The sequence below is a fragment of the Myotis davidii genome, unplaced genomic scaffold, assembly GCF_000327345.1.
Source record: "Myotis davidii unplaced genomic scaffold, ASM32734v1 scaffold39, whole genome shotgun sequence".
In the NCBI taxonomy this organism is placed as follows: Eukaryota; Metazoa; Chordata; class Mammalia; order Chiroptera; family Vespertilionidae; genus Myotis; species Myotis davidii.
In genome coordinates, this window is record NW_006290531.1 from 875,787 (window position 1) to 896,129 (window position 20,343).

Genomic DNA, 20,343 nt, shown 5'->3' on the forward strand with positions numbered 1-20,343 from the left:
CCTCACTTCTTTATCCAGCAAAGCTATCATTCAGAATTGAAGGCCAGATAAAGAGTTTCACAGAAAAGTAAAAGCTAAAGGAGTTCATCACCACCAAACCAGTATTATATGAAATGCTGAAAGGTATCCTTTAAGAAGAGGAAGAAGAAGAAAAAGGTAAAGATACAAATTATGAACAACAAACATGCATCTATCAACAAGTGAATCTAAGAATCAAGTGAATAAATAACCTTGTGATCATAATAGAATCAGGGACATAGAAAGGGAATGGACTGACTATTCTTGTGGGGGAAAGGGGTGTGGGAGATGCAGGAAGAGAGTGGACAAAAATCGTGCACCTATGGATGAGGACAGTGGGTGGGGAGTGAGGGCGGAGGGTAGGGCGGGAACTGGGAGGAGGGGGGCGGGGGAAAGAGGAACAAATGTAATAATCTGAACAATAAAGATTTAATTAAAAAAAAAAGAACTCATTTGTTGAAATCAAATTGCTTTTCTTTAGCCTCTACAAATTTGCATTTTTGGCATTATAGTATTTCTTCTTCATAAATAATGAATCTAGCACATATTTAAAAGTTAAAATTATATTAACTGTTGACAAAAAGCCACACAAAATTTACTTTTTTTTCCACCAGAGAAAAGTTCAATTGACATATCTTTCTCCCCAAATCTTTAACCTAAGCTTAAAAATTTTAGTAGAAAGAAAGGAATGTGAAATATAATGGAGTACAAAGACATAAGGTATCTAACTAGATAAGGAGCAACTAAGTAATCCAGGGAAATATTAAACAGAAGGATATGGTTATCAATTTAAAGGAGGCTTTCAACACATTTTAACTACCACAAAAAACAATTTCTGCTAGTTGTTTTTTAAAGGACCTATGCAATTTGCTAAAAACATCAACTAAAATCTATTAAAAAGTCATTTTATCTTCATGTATGAGAGGAAAATGTAATTATAGGGATGAGAAAGTACATTAACTTATCACACACATAAAATTGGAAAAACAGTTACCTAAATCTAGAAAAAAAAATTGTTTTAAGGTAAAGTCTTATATTATACTAGAAGACCAGTGCACAAAATTTGGGCACGGGGGCAGGAGGGGAAGGGAGTGGTCCCTTGAGTCTGGTCTGCACCCCTCACAATCCAGAACCCCTCAGGGTATGTCCAACAGCTGGTTTAGGCCTGGCAGTCGGACATCACTCTCGTAATCCAGGACCACTGGCTCCTAACCGCTTGCCTGCCTGCTTGATTGTCTCTAACCACTCTGCCTGCCTGCCTGATCACCCCTAACCACTCGCCTGCCTGCCTCATCACCCTTAACCGCACCTCTGCCTTGGCCCCTGCCGCCATGGCTTTGTCAGGAAGGTTGTTCAGAATGATGTCCGGAAGGTTGTTCGGCTGTCCGGTCTAATTAGTATAGTGTGCTTTCATTATTATAGAAAGGAACACAAATGAGGTTATTCTTAAACCCTTCTGTCCTTAAAGACACAAGACTCTATTTTTTCCTTTTTTGGATTCCAAGTGCTGGGTGTCATAAAGTTACTCAGTGAACATCTTATTTTTTAGTTCAGACAATTCCAATTTCAGTATCTAATATAAATGGTACAAATCTTTAAATGTAACTTTCAAAAATATTCTACACAACACCTACTTTCTTTGCCACTTTTATTTCTATTAAAATGATCAAAAGAACCAAATTTATGAAGTCTAAGGAGGGATAAAATATTAATATAGTTCACTGTCTAAAATCACACAAACCCATACTTCCAATCCTAACACAAGTTCTCCAATCAGTATCCACTAAACCAATTCATTTCAATCAAGGAATGTCCATTAAAAACCAACTCCAAACCATACAGTTTATAACATAACTCTAAAATAATCTCTTATCAGAAACAGTGATATGATAAGTCATAAAGAAATCATATTGCTGGAACACCAAGAAGTGAAAAGGTACTTCTTAATTATGACTGAAGATGAACAATACTCACTTTAAATATTTAGATAAGTCATCACTTAATTCTTTAGTGATGTAATCAGATATCAGGCCATGGGCATAACGAATATAGTCCTCTGAAAGAAACAGAAGAGTAAAAAAAAAAATTATAGTAATAATTATGAAAGATTTAAAGTCAAGTTGACCAGAGTTCAAATTCTGACTTTATATGGCCTTAAAAATTCAAGCTTCTCACCCATTTTCTCATGTGTAAAATGGGGATGCTAATGTATATCTGTCAGAGTAGTGAGGTATTATGATGGATGAAGATATAAGATATCCAAGATATGATCATATAATACAAGTACAACACAATAGATGCCCACTAAATGACAGATAAAACCCAAATTCAGGATTGTTTTCTTAGTTGAGGTCCTTGAATACAAATAAAGTTCAAAAATCAGTTATAACAATATGAAATATTGTTAGCCCTTTGAAAAAGACTAATTGTAAGTCTGTTTCAATATAGAATAAATCTAATTATTTAACAGTAATGAGTATGCTCATTTAACTAATAAGCTCTTGCTTTATAAGAGTCCTGAACATTATATTATATATTCTTCCAAACTAATAAAATGAAAAAAGAAACAACACTAAACTCAGCAGAGTGTATATAATCATTAATTCTAAAGCATTTGGATCCTTGGTACTGAGTATTAATTAAGTGCAGTTACATAACACAATAAAATCTGTTTTAAAGCCTTGTTCCTTAATTCAGTATTTTATGCAGGGGATAATCAAATTTAATCATAAGATAGGATAATCACATCGGGATATATACTATCAATATCCCAGGTTTGTTGCTAAGATATTTATTAGCTTATTTTTTTCTTTCTCTTCTACCTTCAAGTTAAGATAACAATTTGCCTCAGTATTTGTAAGAAAGTGTTTGCTTCTTGGATCACCTGATCACAAAAAGTCTTCAGTAAGAGGTTTTTACTGCCAATGTAGAAATGGAACATTTCTCAAAATGTGCTCATGGTTCTGAGCTAGCAATTATCCAATGAGTCATGAATGGACAAAACAATTTTAAGAACGTCATTTTAAGAATTTTAAGTGTTTGCTTCTTTTGGTAGCATATCAAGCTAAAGATCTTGAAAAAGAAACTAGCATAAAGAGTGGCTGGGACACTAAATGGCAATATACACTTATATGTAGAGATTAGCAAAAACACTGGACTGGGAGCAGATGACCTGGCCTCCTAGCCAGGATGGTGACCTGGGACAGTCGTTCATTTCTCTGAGACCACAAATTCTCATTTTGTATTTATTTATTTTTTAAAATCTTTATTGTTGAAAGTATTACATATGTCCCCTTTCTCCCCCATTGACTTTCTCCCCCACACCCACCCCAGGCCCTCACCAACCCACTGTCTGTATCCATGGGTTATGCATATATGCAGCCTTCTCTCCGAGATTCCACACTCATGGTTCCATGTCTCCAGATCCACTCAGTTCATCAGTTTATTTTGTTAGATTCCATATATAAGTAAGATCATGTGATACTTGCCTTCCTCTGACTTATTTCACTTTGCATGATACTCTCCAAGTCCCTCCATAATGTTACATAGCATTCCATGGTATAAATGTACCACAGTTTTTATCTAATCATCTACTGATGGGCACTTGGGCTGTATCCAGATCTTAGCCATTGTAAATTGTGCTGCTATGAACGTAGGGGTGCATACATTCTTTCTGATTGGTGTTTCTGATTTCTTAGGATATCTTCCTAGAAGTGGGATCACTGGATAAAATGGCAGTTCCATATTTAAGTTTTTGAGAAAACTCAATACAGTTTTCCATAGTGGCTGCACCAGTCTTCATTCCCACTAGCAGTACACTAGGGTTCCCTATTCTCAACATCCTCACCAGCACTTGTCATTTGCTGATTTGCTGATGGTGTGAAGTGATACCTCATTGTTGTGTTAGTTTGCATCTCTGATGATCAGTGAACTTTGAATATTTTTTCATATGTCTCTTGGCCATCTGTGTGTCCCTTTGGAGAACTGTCTATTTAGGTCTTTTGCCCATTTTTTAATTGGATTGTTTGTTTTCCTTCCGTTAGGTTGCATGAGTTCCTTATATAGTTTGGATATTAACCCTTTATCAGGCGTATCATTGCCAAATACATTCTCCCATACAGCAGGCTCCCTTTTCATTTTGTTGATGGTTTCTTTTGCTGTGCAGAAACTTTTTATTTTGATGTAGTCCCTTTTGTTTATTTTCTCCTTAGTTTCCTTTGCCCTAGAACAGTGGTTCCCAATGTGGGGCACATGCCCCACAGGGGGCAATCTGATTTTTAAGGGGGGCAATTTGAGAATGAGTTAACAGTGAATTTTTTGCATTTCTTATGGTTCTAGGGGCCTCATATATAGTATATGAATACATAGTGTCATATTTATGCATTTCAGTTATCTATTATATGTTTTGAAACTTTATTTGCTATTTTTTCATATCACTTTATATTGTGTTTTTTTTTTTTTATTTAACAATTTCTAGGTGATTTCTTCCTCAGTACTTCAACTGTCCTTTTGTTCTTTTATTTTTCTCTTTCCTGGATGCCATGTTCTCTGGAAGCTTGTTTAGACCAAGTTTATGGCCTTCTAGCCTTCCTCCATCATGTGAAGAGGAGTTCACTTTTTGAATAAGAATTATATGTCACAGGGGGGCATCAGGATTTTAGAGATGCTTAGGTGGGGCATGGCCAAAAAAGGTTGGAACCACTGCCCTAGGAGATGTATTCGTAAACATATTGCTATGAGAGATGTCTGAGATTTTGTTGCCTATGGTTTCTTCTAGAATTTTTATGGTTTCTTGACTTACAATTAGGTATTTTATTCATTTTGAGTTTATTCTTGTGTATGGTTTAAGTTGGTGGTCTAGTTTTTTTTGTTTTTTGCATTTACCTAATTTTCCCAACACCATTTACTGAAGAGATTGTCTTTCCTCCATTGTATACTCTTGTCTCCTTTGTCAAATATTAATTGAGCATGATGGCTTGGGTTGATTTCTGGGGTCTCTGTTCTGTTCCATTTATCTATATGCCTGTTCTTGTGCCAGTAACAGGCCATTTTGATTACGGTGGCTGTGTAGTATTACTTGATATCTGGTATTGTGATTCCTCTCTGTTCTTCTTTCTCAAGACTGCTGTAGCTATGGGGGTCTCTTTTGGTTTCATATACATTTTTGGAGTATTTGTTCTAGATCTGTGAAATATGCCATTGGTATTTTAATAGGGATTGCATTGAATCTGTAGATTGCCTTTGGTAGTATGGACATTTTAGTGATGATTCTACCAACCTATGAACACAGTATGCTTTTCAACTTGTTTATAACTTCTTCTATCTCTTTTTCAATGTCCTGTAGTTTTCTGAAACAAGTCTTTTACCTCCTTGGTTAAGTTTATTCTTTAGTATCTTAATTTTTTTTTTGTTACAATGGTAAATGGAATTTTTTTTTTCTCTTTCTGAGAATTCATTATTGGTGTATAAAAAAAGCCATCCATTTTTTGGTATTTATTTTGTATCTTGCTACACTGCCAAATTCATCTATTAAATCTAGTAGTTTTTTGGTGGAGTCTTTAGAGTTTTCTATGTACAATATCATATCATCTGTGAATAATGAGAGTTTTACTTTTTCCTTTCCAATTTGGATGCCTTTTATTTCTTCTTGTCTGACCGCTGTGACTAGGACTGCCAGTACTATGTTGAATAGGAGTGGTAAAAGTGGACATCCCTGTCTTGTTCCTGTTCTTAGGGGAAACGGTTTTAGTTTTTGCCCATTGAGGATGATGTTGGCTGTAAGTTTGTCATTTATGACCTTTATCATGTTGAGATATGCTCCCTTTATTCCCACTTTGCTGAGAGTTTTTATCCAAAAATGGTGCTGGATTTTGTTGAATGCTTTTTTATGCATCAATTGCTATGATCATGTGATTTTTGTGTTTCATTTTGTTTATGTGATGTATCATGTTTATTGATTTGTGAATATTGTACCAGCCTTACATCCTTGGAACAAATCACACTTGGTCAAGATTATGATCTTTTTAATATATTGCTGGATCCAATTTGCTAATATTTTGTTGATATCTCTATTTCATTTATCTTTTCTTTTGGAGAATTCTCTTGTTCTTTCATTTGGGTGTTGTTTCTTTGTCTCCTCATTTTTGCTGCCCATTTGGGTTTGTGATTAGGTATTAGATAGATCTGCTATGCCTCTCAATCTTTAGTGCAGAATAGTGTCAAGTGCTATTTCTGACTAATTAGATCAGGCAAAGACTCAAAGACTCTAGAGACTGCCTTTGCCTACAGACTTAAAGGATTTTGTTTTGAATAGCCCTCAGGCAATCGTCCACAAGTGTAGTGAGAATTTTTTCAACAGGGAAGGGCAACGGCTTCTGCCTGGAGGCTAATTGCTATTTTCAGTCTTTTAACGGGCCTCAGATACTTTGCACCTTAAGGCAAGATGTTTTCCAATAGAGTGGGTCAACTTTCTTCCCCCCCTCACCCCTCAAGGCAAAACCGTTAGATAGCAATTGTCTTCGGGAGAAAGATGATCTCCTCATCCCAAGGGAATGACTCAGCACAAGAAACCAGAGTGTCTGCCTTCTGGTTTCTAACCCCAGAGACCCTGATCCTGTCTTCTTCTCACACAGCTCCAGTCCACTATGTTCTCCCTCTGCCAGAGTACAAGGTGAGTGGCTCCAGAGGGAATTTTGTCTGTTAGCCCTTTAAATGTGTTGCATTTCTAGCCATCTCTCCCTGGTAGACAGCAACCCCACTGCTTTTTACAGTCAGATGTTACGTGGGTACCCTTCTCAGTTCTGGGAGGCCCAGCTTGGGGATTAGACCTCAGAGTTTCAGGTGGCAATCCCAGACGCTGAGATATCTCATGTGAGAGCCTGGAACTTCATTGTGGGAGCCCAGCCAGCCCTTTTGCACCTCTGTCCCTCCTACCAGTCTCTATGCAGTCTCCACTTTCTATCCTTGGTTTTCAGGGTTCTCTCCAGTGAGTCTTCAGTTGATTATTAAGGAAGTTTTTCTGTATTTTAATTGTAATTCCACTTTGGTCCTAGGACCATGTCCGTGCAGCATCCACTTACTCCACTGCCATTTTTAATCTTCTAATTTTTCATTTTTTAAAATGACATCTGCCTAAATAACCTCTAACATCGCTTCTCCTACTTAAAAAAAATGCTATGGTTTTATCCATCTATCCATCCACTTATCTGACTGCTACAACCTTTCCTTTTGTTAAAACCAACCAAAGAACCTGATGGCAGCTGGTATAGTGAGGGTGCTGTCCACCATTCCCAGAATGGCTGGAGCCAGCTATCGTCTGTCTGTACTAAGTGTTCAAGGTATATTTCTGCAAACCAAAGACTGCCTCAATTATGATAAATCACAAACAGGGCACTGTCCCTATTTTTACTTTTTAATGACTAAAGTCAGGTTTTCAGAATTGTATACCCAGAACAGGGGAACACTGTACTGAAGGTTAAAGTCAGAATAATTTCTGCCCCACCATTTGAGAATGTTAATTGCACTATATAGCTGTTTTTATTCAACATCTATATATACATAAGAGTATACTACACTGGAAAAAGCACCAAAAGAATGCATTTTAATAACCCCAAAGAATAAAAAATTGCTAAATGGATCAATTTTTATCTAAAATTGAAGTACTGAGACCTAAAATAGGACAAATGCTTCTTTAGAGAAAGATGCAAACAGATGCAGCTCACTAGACAGCCTGTACCACACAAATAATACAACAAGAAGCTTGAATGTGGGCTTAGGACTAAACCAGCTCCTTAGTAGCTTAGCTTCACCATTTTACCAGCAATGCAACTTTGGACAAAGCCTCAAGAATGAGACTTACTGGAGTCAGGTGAGATAATGTGTGTATACTGGCAACTTAGCAAAAGTCTTGGCATATGATACACCCTCAGTAAATGAAAGGCAGAGCTGTTAGGGTTGTTATTATTAGTGCAAAATAAATATTTGCTGAATGAATGATTTAAAAGTATCAGTTAGTGACAGATGTGACCTATGGTAGAAACATTACGTGTTTCTGAAATGAAATGCACACCTGTCACAAGATGAGAAGACATGGTAAGAATGTAAACTTCTGAAACATTAAGATTTTAAAATCATAAGATAGGCATTTATAACATAAGCAACATACTCCAGACAAAAATAATTTCTGATGAATCTATTTACTTACCTTCCTTGTCACTGGAAATATGGTGACCGGAGAAAAATGCAGTTGACTGGACACGGGCACCGACATTTATGTTATTGGTTTTTAATGCTGCCACGGTCTGATTAACCTATGAAATAACCAAAAGGGGAATATTAGGGTATTTTGAATTAACTCTAGAAATCCACAACTTCCCAGATAAGTCTTCAATTCATTTAATATCCAGGAAGAAATATTTCTTCAGCAGATATCAGAGGAGAGACAGCTGCATATTTGGAGAAGGTTGAGCAGCAGCCATAACATTTCAGGATGATCCCATATACTTAAGGGCTACACAATAGAGAGCACTGGAACCAGGCTGCTTGCTTGGTTCTGCTCTGTGACCACGGGCTAATTACTTAACCTCTCAGTAAAATGGAGATAAAAATAGTATCTACCTCATACGATTGTTATAAAGATTAAATGAGTTAATATACAGGGTGGGGCAAAAGTAGAGCTACAGTTATTTGTATGGAAAATAATACAAGTTAATAAATAATAATACAAGAATAAATTCTGCTTCACATACTCACAACTGCAAACTTACTTTTGCCTCACCCTGTATATAAAGACCCTTAGAACAGAACCTGGTATAAAGTTTATATGTAATAATTTTCTAAACAAAATAAATAATGTAAATTTCCCAAATCCTAAAATTTACGAAAGAAAACACAATAAATATCAATTTCACTTTGCTATTCATGTCATTATTATTTGTTAAGAGCAAAAACTAAACGCCAAGATTCGGTTCAGTACTTACACTCATTCTTCACTAATAGTAGACTATTACTAAGGTGAATGAAAAATGAAACATAGAGACACCTTTAAAATTTTTTCACTATGCTGTACAGTAGGAGCCTAATTAATTTTACTTTTATAAGTTCATTTCCATGCTCCCAGGCTCCTAATATGCCCAGTAACATATAATAAACAGGTTTTTCACAAGATGGAAGACAGTAGAAGAGAATTCTAGGAATCAGTACTGTAACTGCTGGTATCACTGATTTGCAAAAACTCAGCAACAGATATCCTCTGGTAAGATTCTTAACCAATGTCAAAGTACACTGCATCCTTAGACTAATGGGTTTCAAAGTATTTTTTGTGTTGTTGTCTTTTCAGCCACAACCCACAGTAAGAAATACACAGCAACCCAATACTGAAACACATATATAAACATGTTTCATAGAGCCATACTTAATACTTGTCCTTACTTTGTTAAATTTTAATACATCCTATCTATCCTATCCCATTCCAATACTGATTGTGCCTTACTAAATCCAATTTGGAAACACTACCAGACCTTACATGCAGTCAGTCTACTTCTTAGGATCACTAAGTACACAGTGCACCTGGAAGATGACTCCTCTTTAGCAGCCAGATACAGAGTGGGACACACATCCTCTAAGCCTGAATCCAGTCGGCCTCAGGCCCCTGCCTGGCTGCGTGTGAGCAACACCCACCTCTGAGACAACTGTAGGACCAACTGCAGCAAATGCACATCAGGCCTGGTATTGTCTAGCTTGGAAGATTCAATTCTACACCAACAAAGAGCAAGAACTTCTTTCATTCAGTGGTGAAGATCATGGGAAAATGGGGATGCAGGTCAAAACAAAACAAACAAACAAATAAACAAACAAAAAACCCATCTAGCAAACTCCAGAGACATGAGTTAGGGAGGATGAAAAGTAAAAGATTTCTTCTCATATTGGATATCCTTACGTAGTTTTCCTGTCTTAGTTAGAAATATGAGATAGTCTTTGGTTTACGACTTACCACATTCTCTAGTTTTAAAAAGATGTACTGAATTCATTCTGCCATAGGCACTGGAGGGGTACTATACCTTTTTTTCCAGCCACTTTAATGTCTTCTCTTTGCTGTACTTGTAATATTTCTTTTTGCCTATTTCTGGATTAAATTAAAAGAAAAAAGAAGAAGACTGAGCATAGTAGAGTAAATAGAAATAAAATGCATAAGGTTATATCATATACAACAGGGGTGGGGAAAGTCTGGCCCCAGGGCCGCATAAGGCCTGTGAAATAATTTGGTCTGGGCCTGTCACGGCTTTAAGGGTGAGTTAATTAAATGTTTGACCAAACATAGCAGGCTAATTTTTAAGTTGATAATTTTGTATGGCCCACAAATGATGTTATAAATATACAAATGGCCCTTGGCAAAAAAAAGGTTCCCCGATCCTGACATACAAGATAATTTTAAAGTATTTTATATTAGTGTATATTCTTGAAAAACTCAATTTGCAAACCTGTGAGTGTACTTGAGACATTAAAAAAATTCCAAAACAGCCCTGGCCAGGTGGCTCTGTTGGTTGGAGCGTCGTCCCATACATAAAAGTTGTGGGTTCGATTCCCATTCAGGGCACATACCTAGGTTGCTGGTTAAGTCCCAGTCGGGGTAAGTGTGGTAGGCAACCTATCGATGTTTCTCTCTCATATCTATGTTTCTCCCCCATCCCCAATCTCTAAAAATAAATAAGCATATCCTTAGGTGAGGATAAAAAAAAATTCCAGAACAGAATTTGGTAGGAAGTATCCAACCATTGAAAGAGTGGGAATTTAAACAAATCAGATTATACACACAAATCTGTAGAAAAGGTAATTTTTAAAACAGAAAATTAGCAAGTGAAGAAAATTTCATTCTTTGCATAATTTTAAGCTCACTTCCTTCAATGTTTTCAATGAAAGACTACTTTTCTAAAATAAAAACAAAATTCCTATAAGAGAAAACTGAAACTAGATGCAGATGCCTATGAACATTCCATTATCAAATATATATTGTTAACTACTGTTAACATGGGATTAGTCATGATGGGATTAGTGGAGAAAAAAAGAAAAGATAGAACTCTCTTTCACTGTATTGCAGTATAACCATTGCTATTTTGGGGAAATTTAGATTTATGATATGTTCAACCTGGCCCTTTTATATAAGGGATAAAAGTTCCATGTCTTATAAATTATACTTCCTGTCCTCACAATCTACCTAGCATTACCTACCACATCACTGAACCACTATTTCCTCGGTATCTCTTCATTCATGGGGAGTCTTGGTTTCTGTGCAATCAGTGCACTCCCACTTCCTGCCCCACACAGGAGTTATCCTGTGATCACTGGATTAGGGCAGATGCAAACACCAGCTTATGGCTCTGTCAGAGACATCCTAGATTACATAGAATGACATGTTCTCTTTCTCTCCTCTGTAATAGTAGCGGGAAATGGAAACTACCCTATTTAAGACACCCCCATGTATAAGATGCCCCCCACTTTGCCAACCCAAAATTAAGAAATCAGTATTTTAAACATTGTGCTGGTTTTCCTCTTAAGGCCTTCTTCTTTCTTGGCATCTTAAGGAGTTGTTCTTCCTGTTTTCTCCACTGTCTAATCATACACTCAGTGGGAGGAGGTCCAAATTGTCTCTCTGCAGCTCTATTTCCATGCTCTTTTTGCATAGCTGATTACATTCAGTTTGAATTTTGCAGAGTAAAACAGTAGCTTACCAGTATTTATCTTTTTATTTTTGATATCTTTATGGGTTCAGAACGCTCTGTTCCCTGTTGCATCTGTGCACTCTCCACCTAAACCTCCAATTATGGCATCAGCTGATGTCAGTAATAAGGCTCGTGATTGGAGGAAGCCTGTTTGACTTGTCAGTTTGCCTTTGTAGCTGGGATATATGAGGCACTGCTGGGATATATGAAGGGATATATGAAGTGCCTTCATATATCCCAGCATGGCTCCCTCCTGGGCTGACTTCCATGGATAAGATGCCCCTCGATTTTCAGTCTAATGATTTTAGAAAAAAATAGCATTTTATACGAGGAAAAATACGGTACTTATTTTCAGGGATCACTTTACTGCAGTGATTAATTGCTTGAGTTCCACTAAATCAGCGGTCGGCAAATTCATTAGTCAAATATCAACAGTACAACAATTGGAATTTCTTTTGAGAGCCAAATTTTTTAAACTTAAACTATATAGGTAGGTACATTGTTATTAACTTAATTAGGGTACTCCAAAGCTGGCCTTTGCTAAAAACGTCCTCAATCTGATTGAGGTACGTTCGCTGAGGTCGACCCCTTCCAACTCTCCCATCGACACTTGTCTTGTATACTTGTTTTGTCTATCTCCTTTTGTTCATCCTCTCTATATGTCCAAACCATCTCAACATACCTTTCTCAATCCTCGACACTACATCTTTTTTTTACTCCACAACGCTCCCTAAAATTAACTCAATAAACTTTAAAGTTTTAAGACTTAGTTAAACTATAGGTAGAAACAGCAAACGCTAGTTTTTCAGTTGATTATATGAGTCAGGAATACTATTCCAGGTGTTAAAAATCAACATATCTTCCTTCTGCAGGTCTTTCAAAGCAGACCACTTGTGCTGTGAACGAAGGTCACTAACCACTGCACAATGAGACTGCTGACTGACTGGCTCACTCAATTGGTGCATGAATCGAGTGCGCCTCCCCTGCGCTGCGTATCCCGCAGCCCACCTGCGCCCCTTCTCCCTTCGCCCTACCGACCCACACCTCCCACTTCTTCTAAAGCCACTTCTTCAAAATAGACTCGCTCAGGCTGAAAACCAACTTCTGCGCATGGGCCATGAAGTTTCAATCGCACTGTACGTGCACGCCCACATGTGGTATTTTGTGGAAGAGCCACACCCAAGGGGCCAAAGAGCCACATGTGGCTTGCAAGCCGCGGTTTGCCGACCACTGCACTAAATCAGTGGTTCTGAACCTTGGCCCAGAAATCAGGATTTTAAAAAGATTCCCAGGTGATTCTAATGTGCAGCCAAGGTTGAGAACCACTGCACTAAATGGTTTGCATGGGGAAAGGGCTGGCAGGTCCCTGGCCCTAGCACAAATACATTTCCTCCCCATTTCAGCCTGTGGTTGTCAACATTGTGGGCACTAGAAAGCAGTATAGAGTGGGAAGCCACATCTATGCTCCCCTCTCCTCAGGACCTGTCACCAAATAACAAAAAAGAGGCACTGTTACAAATGGTATCCTGTCAGAAATTTGAGAATTTCAAGGTGCAAGGTCTGCTGTCCTCAGAGCTAGGATTGCCTAGGGAAACAGCCTGCTGTAGAACCAAGGTAGAGGAGACTGGACCCATCTTCCCTGGAGACAATGTTCCACCCACATACATTAGGGGAATTCTAAGAGTAACGCAGCAATCACTCAAAAAATGTACACCGTTCAATGGACTTTATAAGTGCTGTTCATTACCTAAGACAAATAATCACTAAAGAAGCTCAGGTCTCTCTTAAGAAATCTTACTTTGACTACTCACTTCCCTCTTACCTCTATCTCCAAATTCCCTGAAAGAATGTTCTACAATCTGCCCATCTCCTTCCTTCCTCCCACTTCCTGTGCCCCTTGCAGGCTACTTCCTTCCCTCCCTCTTGAAAATGCTCTTTCAGAAGAGGAGCCAGTCTCTGAACCGTATTTCCTGGGTTCCTATACTCGCAGAGCACAATTCACCTTGGGAAGTCACCTAATAAACGGGATGATCCATACAAATCTGATTGCACAACACCAGGCACATGACAAATACGTTATATTAGTTAAGAACAAATGAGAATTGACAACCTGTTCACGATAATAGCATCTAAAACTAAGTACATTCAGGCCTGTGCTACATTCTTTTTTCTTTTTTTTTTAAGTATTTTTATTGATTTTTAGAAAGAGAGGAAGAGAAAGAGAGATACATTGATGTGAGAGATTGAAACATCAAGTGGCTACCTCCTGCATGGCCACTACCGGTGGGGCGGGGGTTGAGCCTGCAACCCCGGCATGTACCCTGATCAGAAATCGAGCTAGCAACCTTTCTGTACAAGAAATGACGCCTAACCAACTGAGCTACAACGACAAGGGCTGCGCTACACTCATTATACACATTGTTTTCACTGAATGCCCAGAATGAATGGCTAGTTCAAAGGCTTATTTGTCCCCATCTTAATGGACTGGGTGTGAGTGAAGTTCAATAAGTTGTTCAGAGTAAGCAGGAGCATCAGGATTCCTTTTCAAGCTGGCTGCAAGTTGTGGGTCTGACGCTCATTTTACCAAAATCAATTAGCTATTCATTCTACTGTCTCAGTACTTGTAACCCTGTTATTTGTGGGTAAAAACCTCTCCTCCGAGGCTCTATAAAACCTTTCTCTCCGTTTTCTACATCTCTGATGACTTTTCCTCGGATTCTTTTTTAGCTCTACTTCCTCCTCCTCTGAGGCCAATTGGACCTTTCTCCGGGAGTGACTTAATCCTATCTCAACAACACGAAACAAACCCAACCAGGAAACCCACAGTCCTGAGATGAGGCCCTGAGTGCCTAAAGCCAAACTGTGCACCTTCCTCACAAACTGCCCTCCTGGACACCCAGCCTCGAATCTCAGCCAGTACTCACTCCTGCCTTCCTCCCCACATTCCATCCCTAGACTCCACAAGAGATGGGAAGGAGCCAACATTATCTTAGAGGGGACAATGGGGAAGGAAAAGCAAATAAGAAAAAAACTATGTCAGAAATAAGCAGGCTTAGCTTCTTGTGCTGGATCAGTAATCACTTCATTTAAAAAAATATTTAGTAATAATGTTTATATGATAAGTACACCCATTTTAAGTACATAATTTGAGAGTATGGACAAATGTATACATTCAGTCATGTAACCATTACCCAGAAAGTTCCCTTGAGCCCTTCTGCCATCAGTTCCCCCATCCCTACCCAGACCTCAGGTGACTACTGATCTGCTATCATCATAGAATCATTGTTGCTTTACCCTAGAACTTCATAGAAACAGTACACGGTGAGTACTTCTTTATGACCATCCTCTTTTGCTCAACATCATTTCTTTGTGAGTCTTCCATTTTGTTGCAGTTGGCAATAGTTCCTTCCTTTGTATTATCAAGTGTATCCTGTGTATGGATTCCCACATTTTGTTTACCCACTCACCTACTAAAGAACATTTAGGTTGTTTCCAATTTGGGGCTATTTTGAAAAAGTTCCTCTGAAATTAAAAGGCTGCTCTGAATATTCTTGCACAAGTCTTTGCACAGATCTGTGTTATCATAAGTCTTGGATAAATATCTAGGAAGAGAATTACTGAGTCATAAGAAATTTCTAAGTAGTTATATATCATTTTATGCTTCCCCTAGCTAGGTAGGGGACTTCCACTTATTCCTTAACTTATCATGTTTCTTACTTAGCCATTCTGTGAATACCAATATTTTCTTGTGATTTTATTTACATTTTCTTGGTGACTGATATTGAACATCTTTTCATGTGCCTATGGGCTATTCACAAATCTTCTTTTCTGAAGTGTCTGTTCAAACTGCTTGCTGATTTTTTACTGGGTTGTACATCCTCTTATTATTGTGTTAAGAGTTCTTTATATATTTGAGATACATATTTTTTATCAGATATGGCACGTAAGTATTGTCTTCCAACTGTGGCTTTATCTTTTTTATTTTTCCCCTCAGTGGTGTCTTTCAAAAAGCAGAAGCTATTAATTTTGATGAAATGTAATTTATAATGTTTTTCATTTTGTATTGGTTTCAGGTATATGGCTTAGTAGTTAGACAATGATATACTTTACATAGTGTTCCCCTTGATAATCCCAATACCCTAAATGGCGCCATACATAGTTATGGCAATATCATTGACTATATACTTTTTTTGATTAGTGGTTTTTATGTCCTAAGAAACCTTTGCTTCTCCACACAAAAGGTTTCTATTAGATGTTTAAGTTTTTGCTTTTGCATTTAAGTTAGTAATCCATTTTGAGTTCATTCTTTTGTATAAAGGTGAGGTGAGGGTCAACGTTAATTGTTTTTCATATGGAGATCCAATTTTTCCAAGTCATTTGTTGAAATAACTATCCATGTGCCCATTTAATTATCTACTTCTGGATTCTCTATTCTGCTTCATGTATCTATATATTTACCTTATAGCAATAACACACTTTCTTGATTATTTTAGCTTCACAGTTAGTCTTAAAATCAGGTTGTGTAAGTTCTCCAACCTTTTTCTTCTTCTTCAAAATTGTTTTGGCTATCATAAGCCCTCTGCATATATAAATCCTAGAATCATCTCATTAATTTCTGCTAGAAAAAAATGGCCATCTTAATATTGAGTCTTCTAATTCACAAATATTATCTATCTCTCCATTTATGTAATTCCTTAATTTCTCTCATCAATGTTTTATAATGTTCAGTGTATTGGTCTTATACATTGTGTTATATTTATTCCTGGAACTTCATGATTTTTTGATGACATTATAAATGGTATGTTTGTTTTGTTTTTTAAATATATTTTATTGATTTTATAGAGAGGAAGGGAAGAGGAAGAGAGTTAGAAACATCGATGAGAGAAACATCGATCAGCTGCCTCCTGCATGCCTCCTACTGGGGATTGAGCCCACAATCAAGGTACATGCCCTTGATCAGAATCAAACCCAGGACCCTTCAGTCCGCAGGCCAATGCTCTATCCACTGAGCCAAATTGGTCAGGGCTAAATGGAATGTTTTTATTCCATTGTTCGATTATTCACTGCTAATATACAGAAATACAATTTATATCTCTATATTGACCTTGTATCCTGGTACCTTTTTTATTAGTTCTAATGATTTTTTGTAAATTCTTTTGAGATTTTAATATACATGACCATATTGTTTATGAGTAAATTGTTTCATTATTTACTTTCCAATCTATACACCTTTTAAATTTTTCTTGTCTTACTGAAACTATTAGGACTTACACTTTAATGGTGAATAGAAGTGGCCATCCTTATCTTGTACCTAATCTTAGGGGAAAAGTGTTTCTTTTACAATGAAGTATGATGTTAGTCTAGGTTACAGAGGCCCTTTACCAGAGTGAGGAAGCTACCTTCTATTTCTAAGTTGCTGAAAATTGATATTATGACTGAATTTTGTCAAATACTTTTTTTGTATCTATTGAGATGATCAGTTTTTCTTTTATGATGCATAAATATGGTGAATTATATTGACTGATTTTTCTAATGTTTAACCAACTTTGTATTACTGCAATAAACCCTACATTTTTCCTTTATCTTTTAAAATAAAATTATATATATATGTTGATGGAGATATAAATACATAAAACAGACACAATACAAGTAGAAACTGCTGTATGGTTACTCCCAGGTCCCTGGCACCAGGAAGAACTCTCAACTCCTCCCCATGTGTGTTCCACTCAGGCCTGACTCTGCATGCTTGGGGTAGAAAATCTAATCTGTCAGGTAAGGAACTTCTGAGGCCAGTGTCTGATACCACCTGCCCCCATTACCTCACACAAGAGCATAAAGCAGAGGTTAAGGCTTTATAATAGTGAGTTTCCCAGCTAATATTTAGTTAAAAATTTTCTGTCTGTTATCATGAGATATTGGCCTAGTTTTTATGTATTTATACCTAGTTTTCTTTTGTATAATTTTGATTTTTGGTATGGAGTAATTCTGGCTTCATAAAACTAGTTGGGAAATATTTCTGCTGTATCTAATTTCTGGAAGAATTTAAGTATGATTATTATTATTTTAGTATTATTTCTTCCTCAAAGTATGGTAGAATTCACAAATGAAACCAGCTGGGTCTAGAGTTTGTTTTTTTTTCTAAGAAGTTTTTAAGTTAAAATTTATTTTAAATGAGACATTCCCTGGACAAGAAATATCAAGGAGAAAGAACCAAGATGGTGGCATAGGTAGTACTTGCCACCTCCCATAGCCACATCAAAATTACAACTAAAATACAGAACAACTGTCATTCAGAACCATCTGAAATCTGGCTGAATGAAAGCCCTGCAACTAGAGAAGTAAAGAAGAAAGCACATTGAGATTGGTAGGAGGGGCAGAGGCGGCATCAGAACGAACTCAGGGGCAGCTTTCTCCCAGACAGAGGTGTTTGCAGGGATCATTATTCCTATGCTGAGACATCCCCCATCACAGAGCCAACTGGCAGGTGACATATCTGAGTCTCTATCAACCTGAGTCACACTGTTGGCTCTGCCCTGGTAATTCCCTGAGACCCCCGCCCCACCCAATTTACAGCCCCACCCAAGCTATCTGCAGCAGCTTTTCCAGCTTGTCTTGGCTCAGGCTTCAGACTTTTCTAAACTCTCTTAAACAAGCAACAACTGATGACAGCATGTCCCATACCTCTCAGTGAGAGGCCCCAGGCACGGCAGTAGCAGCAGTCAGCCTTGCTTCACAGCTTGGCCTCTCCTGGGCACTTCTAAGCCCAACACAAGTAAGATTATCTTCAGATCCCTCTGCAGCTGCTGACAGATGGCCATAGGCAGGGCAGAGACAGTGGCTGACTTTGCACCTCCAAAAGGTCCCCAGAGCCTGTGGACAGCTTCAGACCATGCCAGATTACATCTCTACACATCCACGAGCAACACACTTCAGTGGCAGACTCAGTGAGCACCAAAGCCCCACTGAATCAAGTCTTATTCCATAGGATGTCTCCTGCACAGCAGCTCTTCCATTGTAGTCACGGATGCGCCTCACAGCCAGTTGGCCTGGGGATCAATTCCTCCCAGTGACACCAACAGCAATCAAGGCTTGACTACAATAAGACAGTGCACACAATTCACACAGGGACACATCTAGAGTGCCCAGCTCAGGTGGCTAGGGAAGCTGAGCTCCTGGGCCCTACAGGATACATATTATACAAGACCACTCTACCAAGTCTGGGAGACATAGCAGCTCTACCTAATACATAGATGTTTACAGGCATCAAAAATGTGGAGACAGTCTCTTCCCACATCTCCCACACCCCTTGCACCTATGGATGAGGACAGTGGGTGGGGAGTGAGGGCGGAGGGTGGGGTGGGAACTTGGAGGAGGGGAGTTATGGGAGGGGAAAGAGGAACAAATGTAATAATCTGAACAATAAAGATTTAATTTAAAAAAAGTATAAAAAATGTGGAGACAAACTTGTCACAAATGAAAGAACAGAAGAAATCTCAAGAAAGAACTAAATGAAATGCAAGCAAGCAAACTATTAGATACAGAGTTCAAAACAATGGTTATAAAGATGCTCAAGGGTTTAAATGAGTTTCAAGGAAATTAGTGAGAACATCAAAGACATGAAAAAGGACCAGTCAGAAATGAAAGATATACTAACTGAAATGAAGAATCATTTACAAGAATTAACAGTAGAGTACAGGAGGCTGAGAATCAAATCAGCAATTTGGAATATGAGGAAGCAAAAACACCCAATCAAAACAGCAAAAAGAAAAAAGAATCCAAAAATATGAAGATAGTGTAAGGAACCTCTGGGACAACCTCAAGTATATCAATATTCGCATCACTGAGGTGTCAGAAAGGGAAGAGAGAAAGATATTGAAAATCTATTTGAAGAAATAATGACAAAAAACTTCCCTTACCTGGTGAAAGAAATAGACTTACAAGTCCAGAAAGCTCAGCGAGTTCCAAATAAGAGAACCCAAAGGCCACATCAAGGCACATCATAATTAAAATGCCAAAGGTTAAAGACAAAGAGAGAATCTTAAAAGCAGCAAGACAAAAGCAATTAGTTAACTACAAGGGAGTACCCATACAACTGTCAGCTGATTTCTCCACAGAAACTTTGCAGGCCAAAAGGGAGTGGCAAGAAATATTCAAAGTGATGAAAAGCAAGGGCCTACAATCAATATTACTCTACCCAGCAAAGCTGTCATGTAGAATTGAAGGTCAGATAAAGAGCTTCACAGACAAAAGAAAGCTAAAGGAGTTCATCACCACCAAAAAGATGAACAATAAAGTGGCAATAATTACATATCTATCAACAATTGAATCGCTCCAGCCAGAGCCACCTTTCTGCCTTCGTTCTGGCCCGGAGCCACTTTTCCGCCTTCCCATGCTGCCCAGGGGCCCGGAGCAGCTGGGTCAGTGTGGAATGCCTGCATCATCGCCATGGCGACAATGCAAGCATCCTGCCCTGCCCCTGGCCTCTTGGTGCCTATGTATGCAAATTAACCCGCCAGCTTTGTTGGATTAATTTGCATAGTCACTCCTGATTGGCTGGTGGACGTTGCAAAGGTATGGTCAATTTGCATCTTTTTGTTTTATCAGTGTA

At 38.0% G+C, this 20,343-nt stretch overlaps 1 protein-coding gene across 1 annotated transcript in view; it reads right to left on the reverse strand.

The window, feature by feature from the left end:
* The window catches only part of RNASEH2B (ribonuclease H2 subunit B), a 49,015-nt gene that overhangs the window by 9,841 nt on the left and 18,831 nt on the right, over positions 1-20,343 (reverse strand). Inside the window, 3 exon segments of the mRNA XM_006763574.2 lie at positions 1,993-2,074; positions 8,222-8,327; positions 10,077-10,141. Coding sequence (XP_006763637.1) covers positions 1,993-2,074; positions 8,222-8,327; positions 10,077-10,141 — 253 coding nt within the window.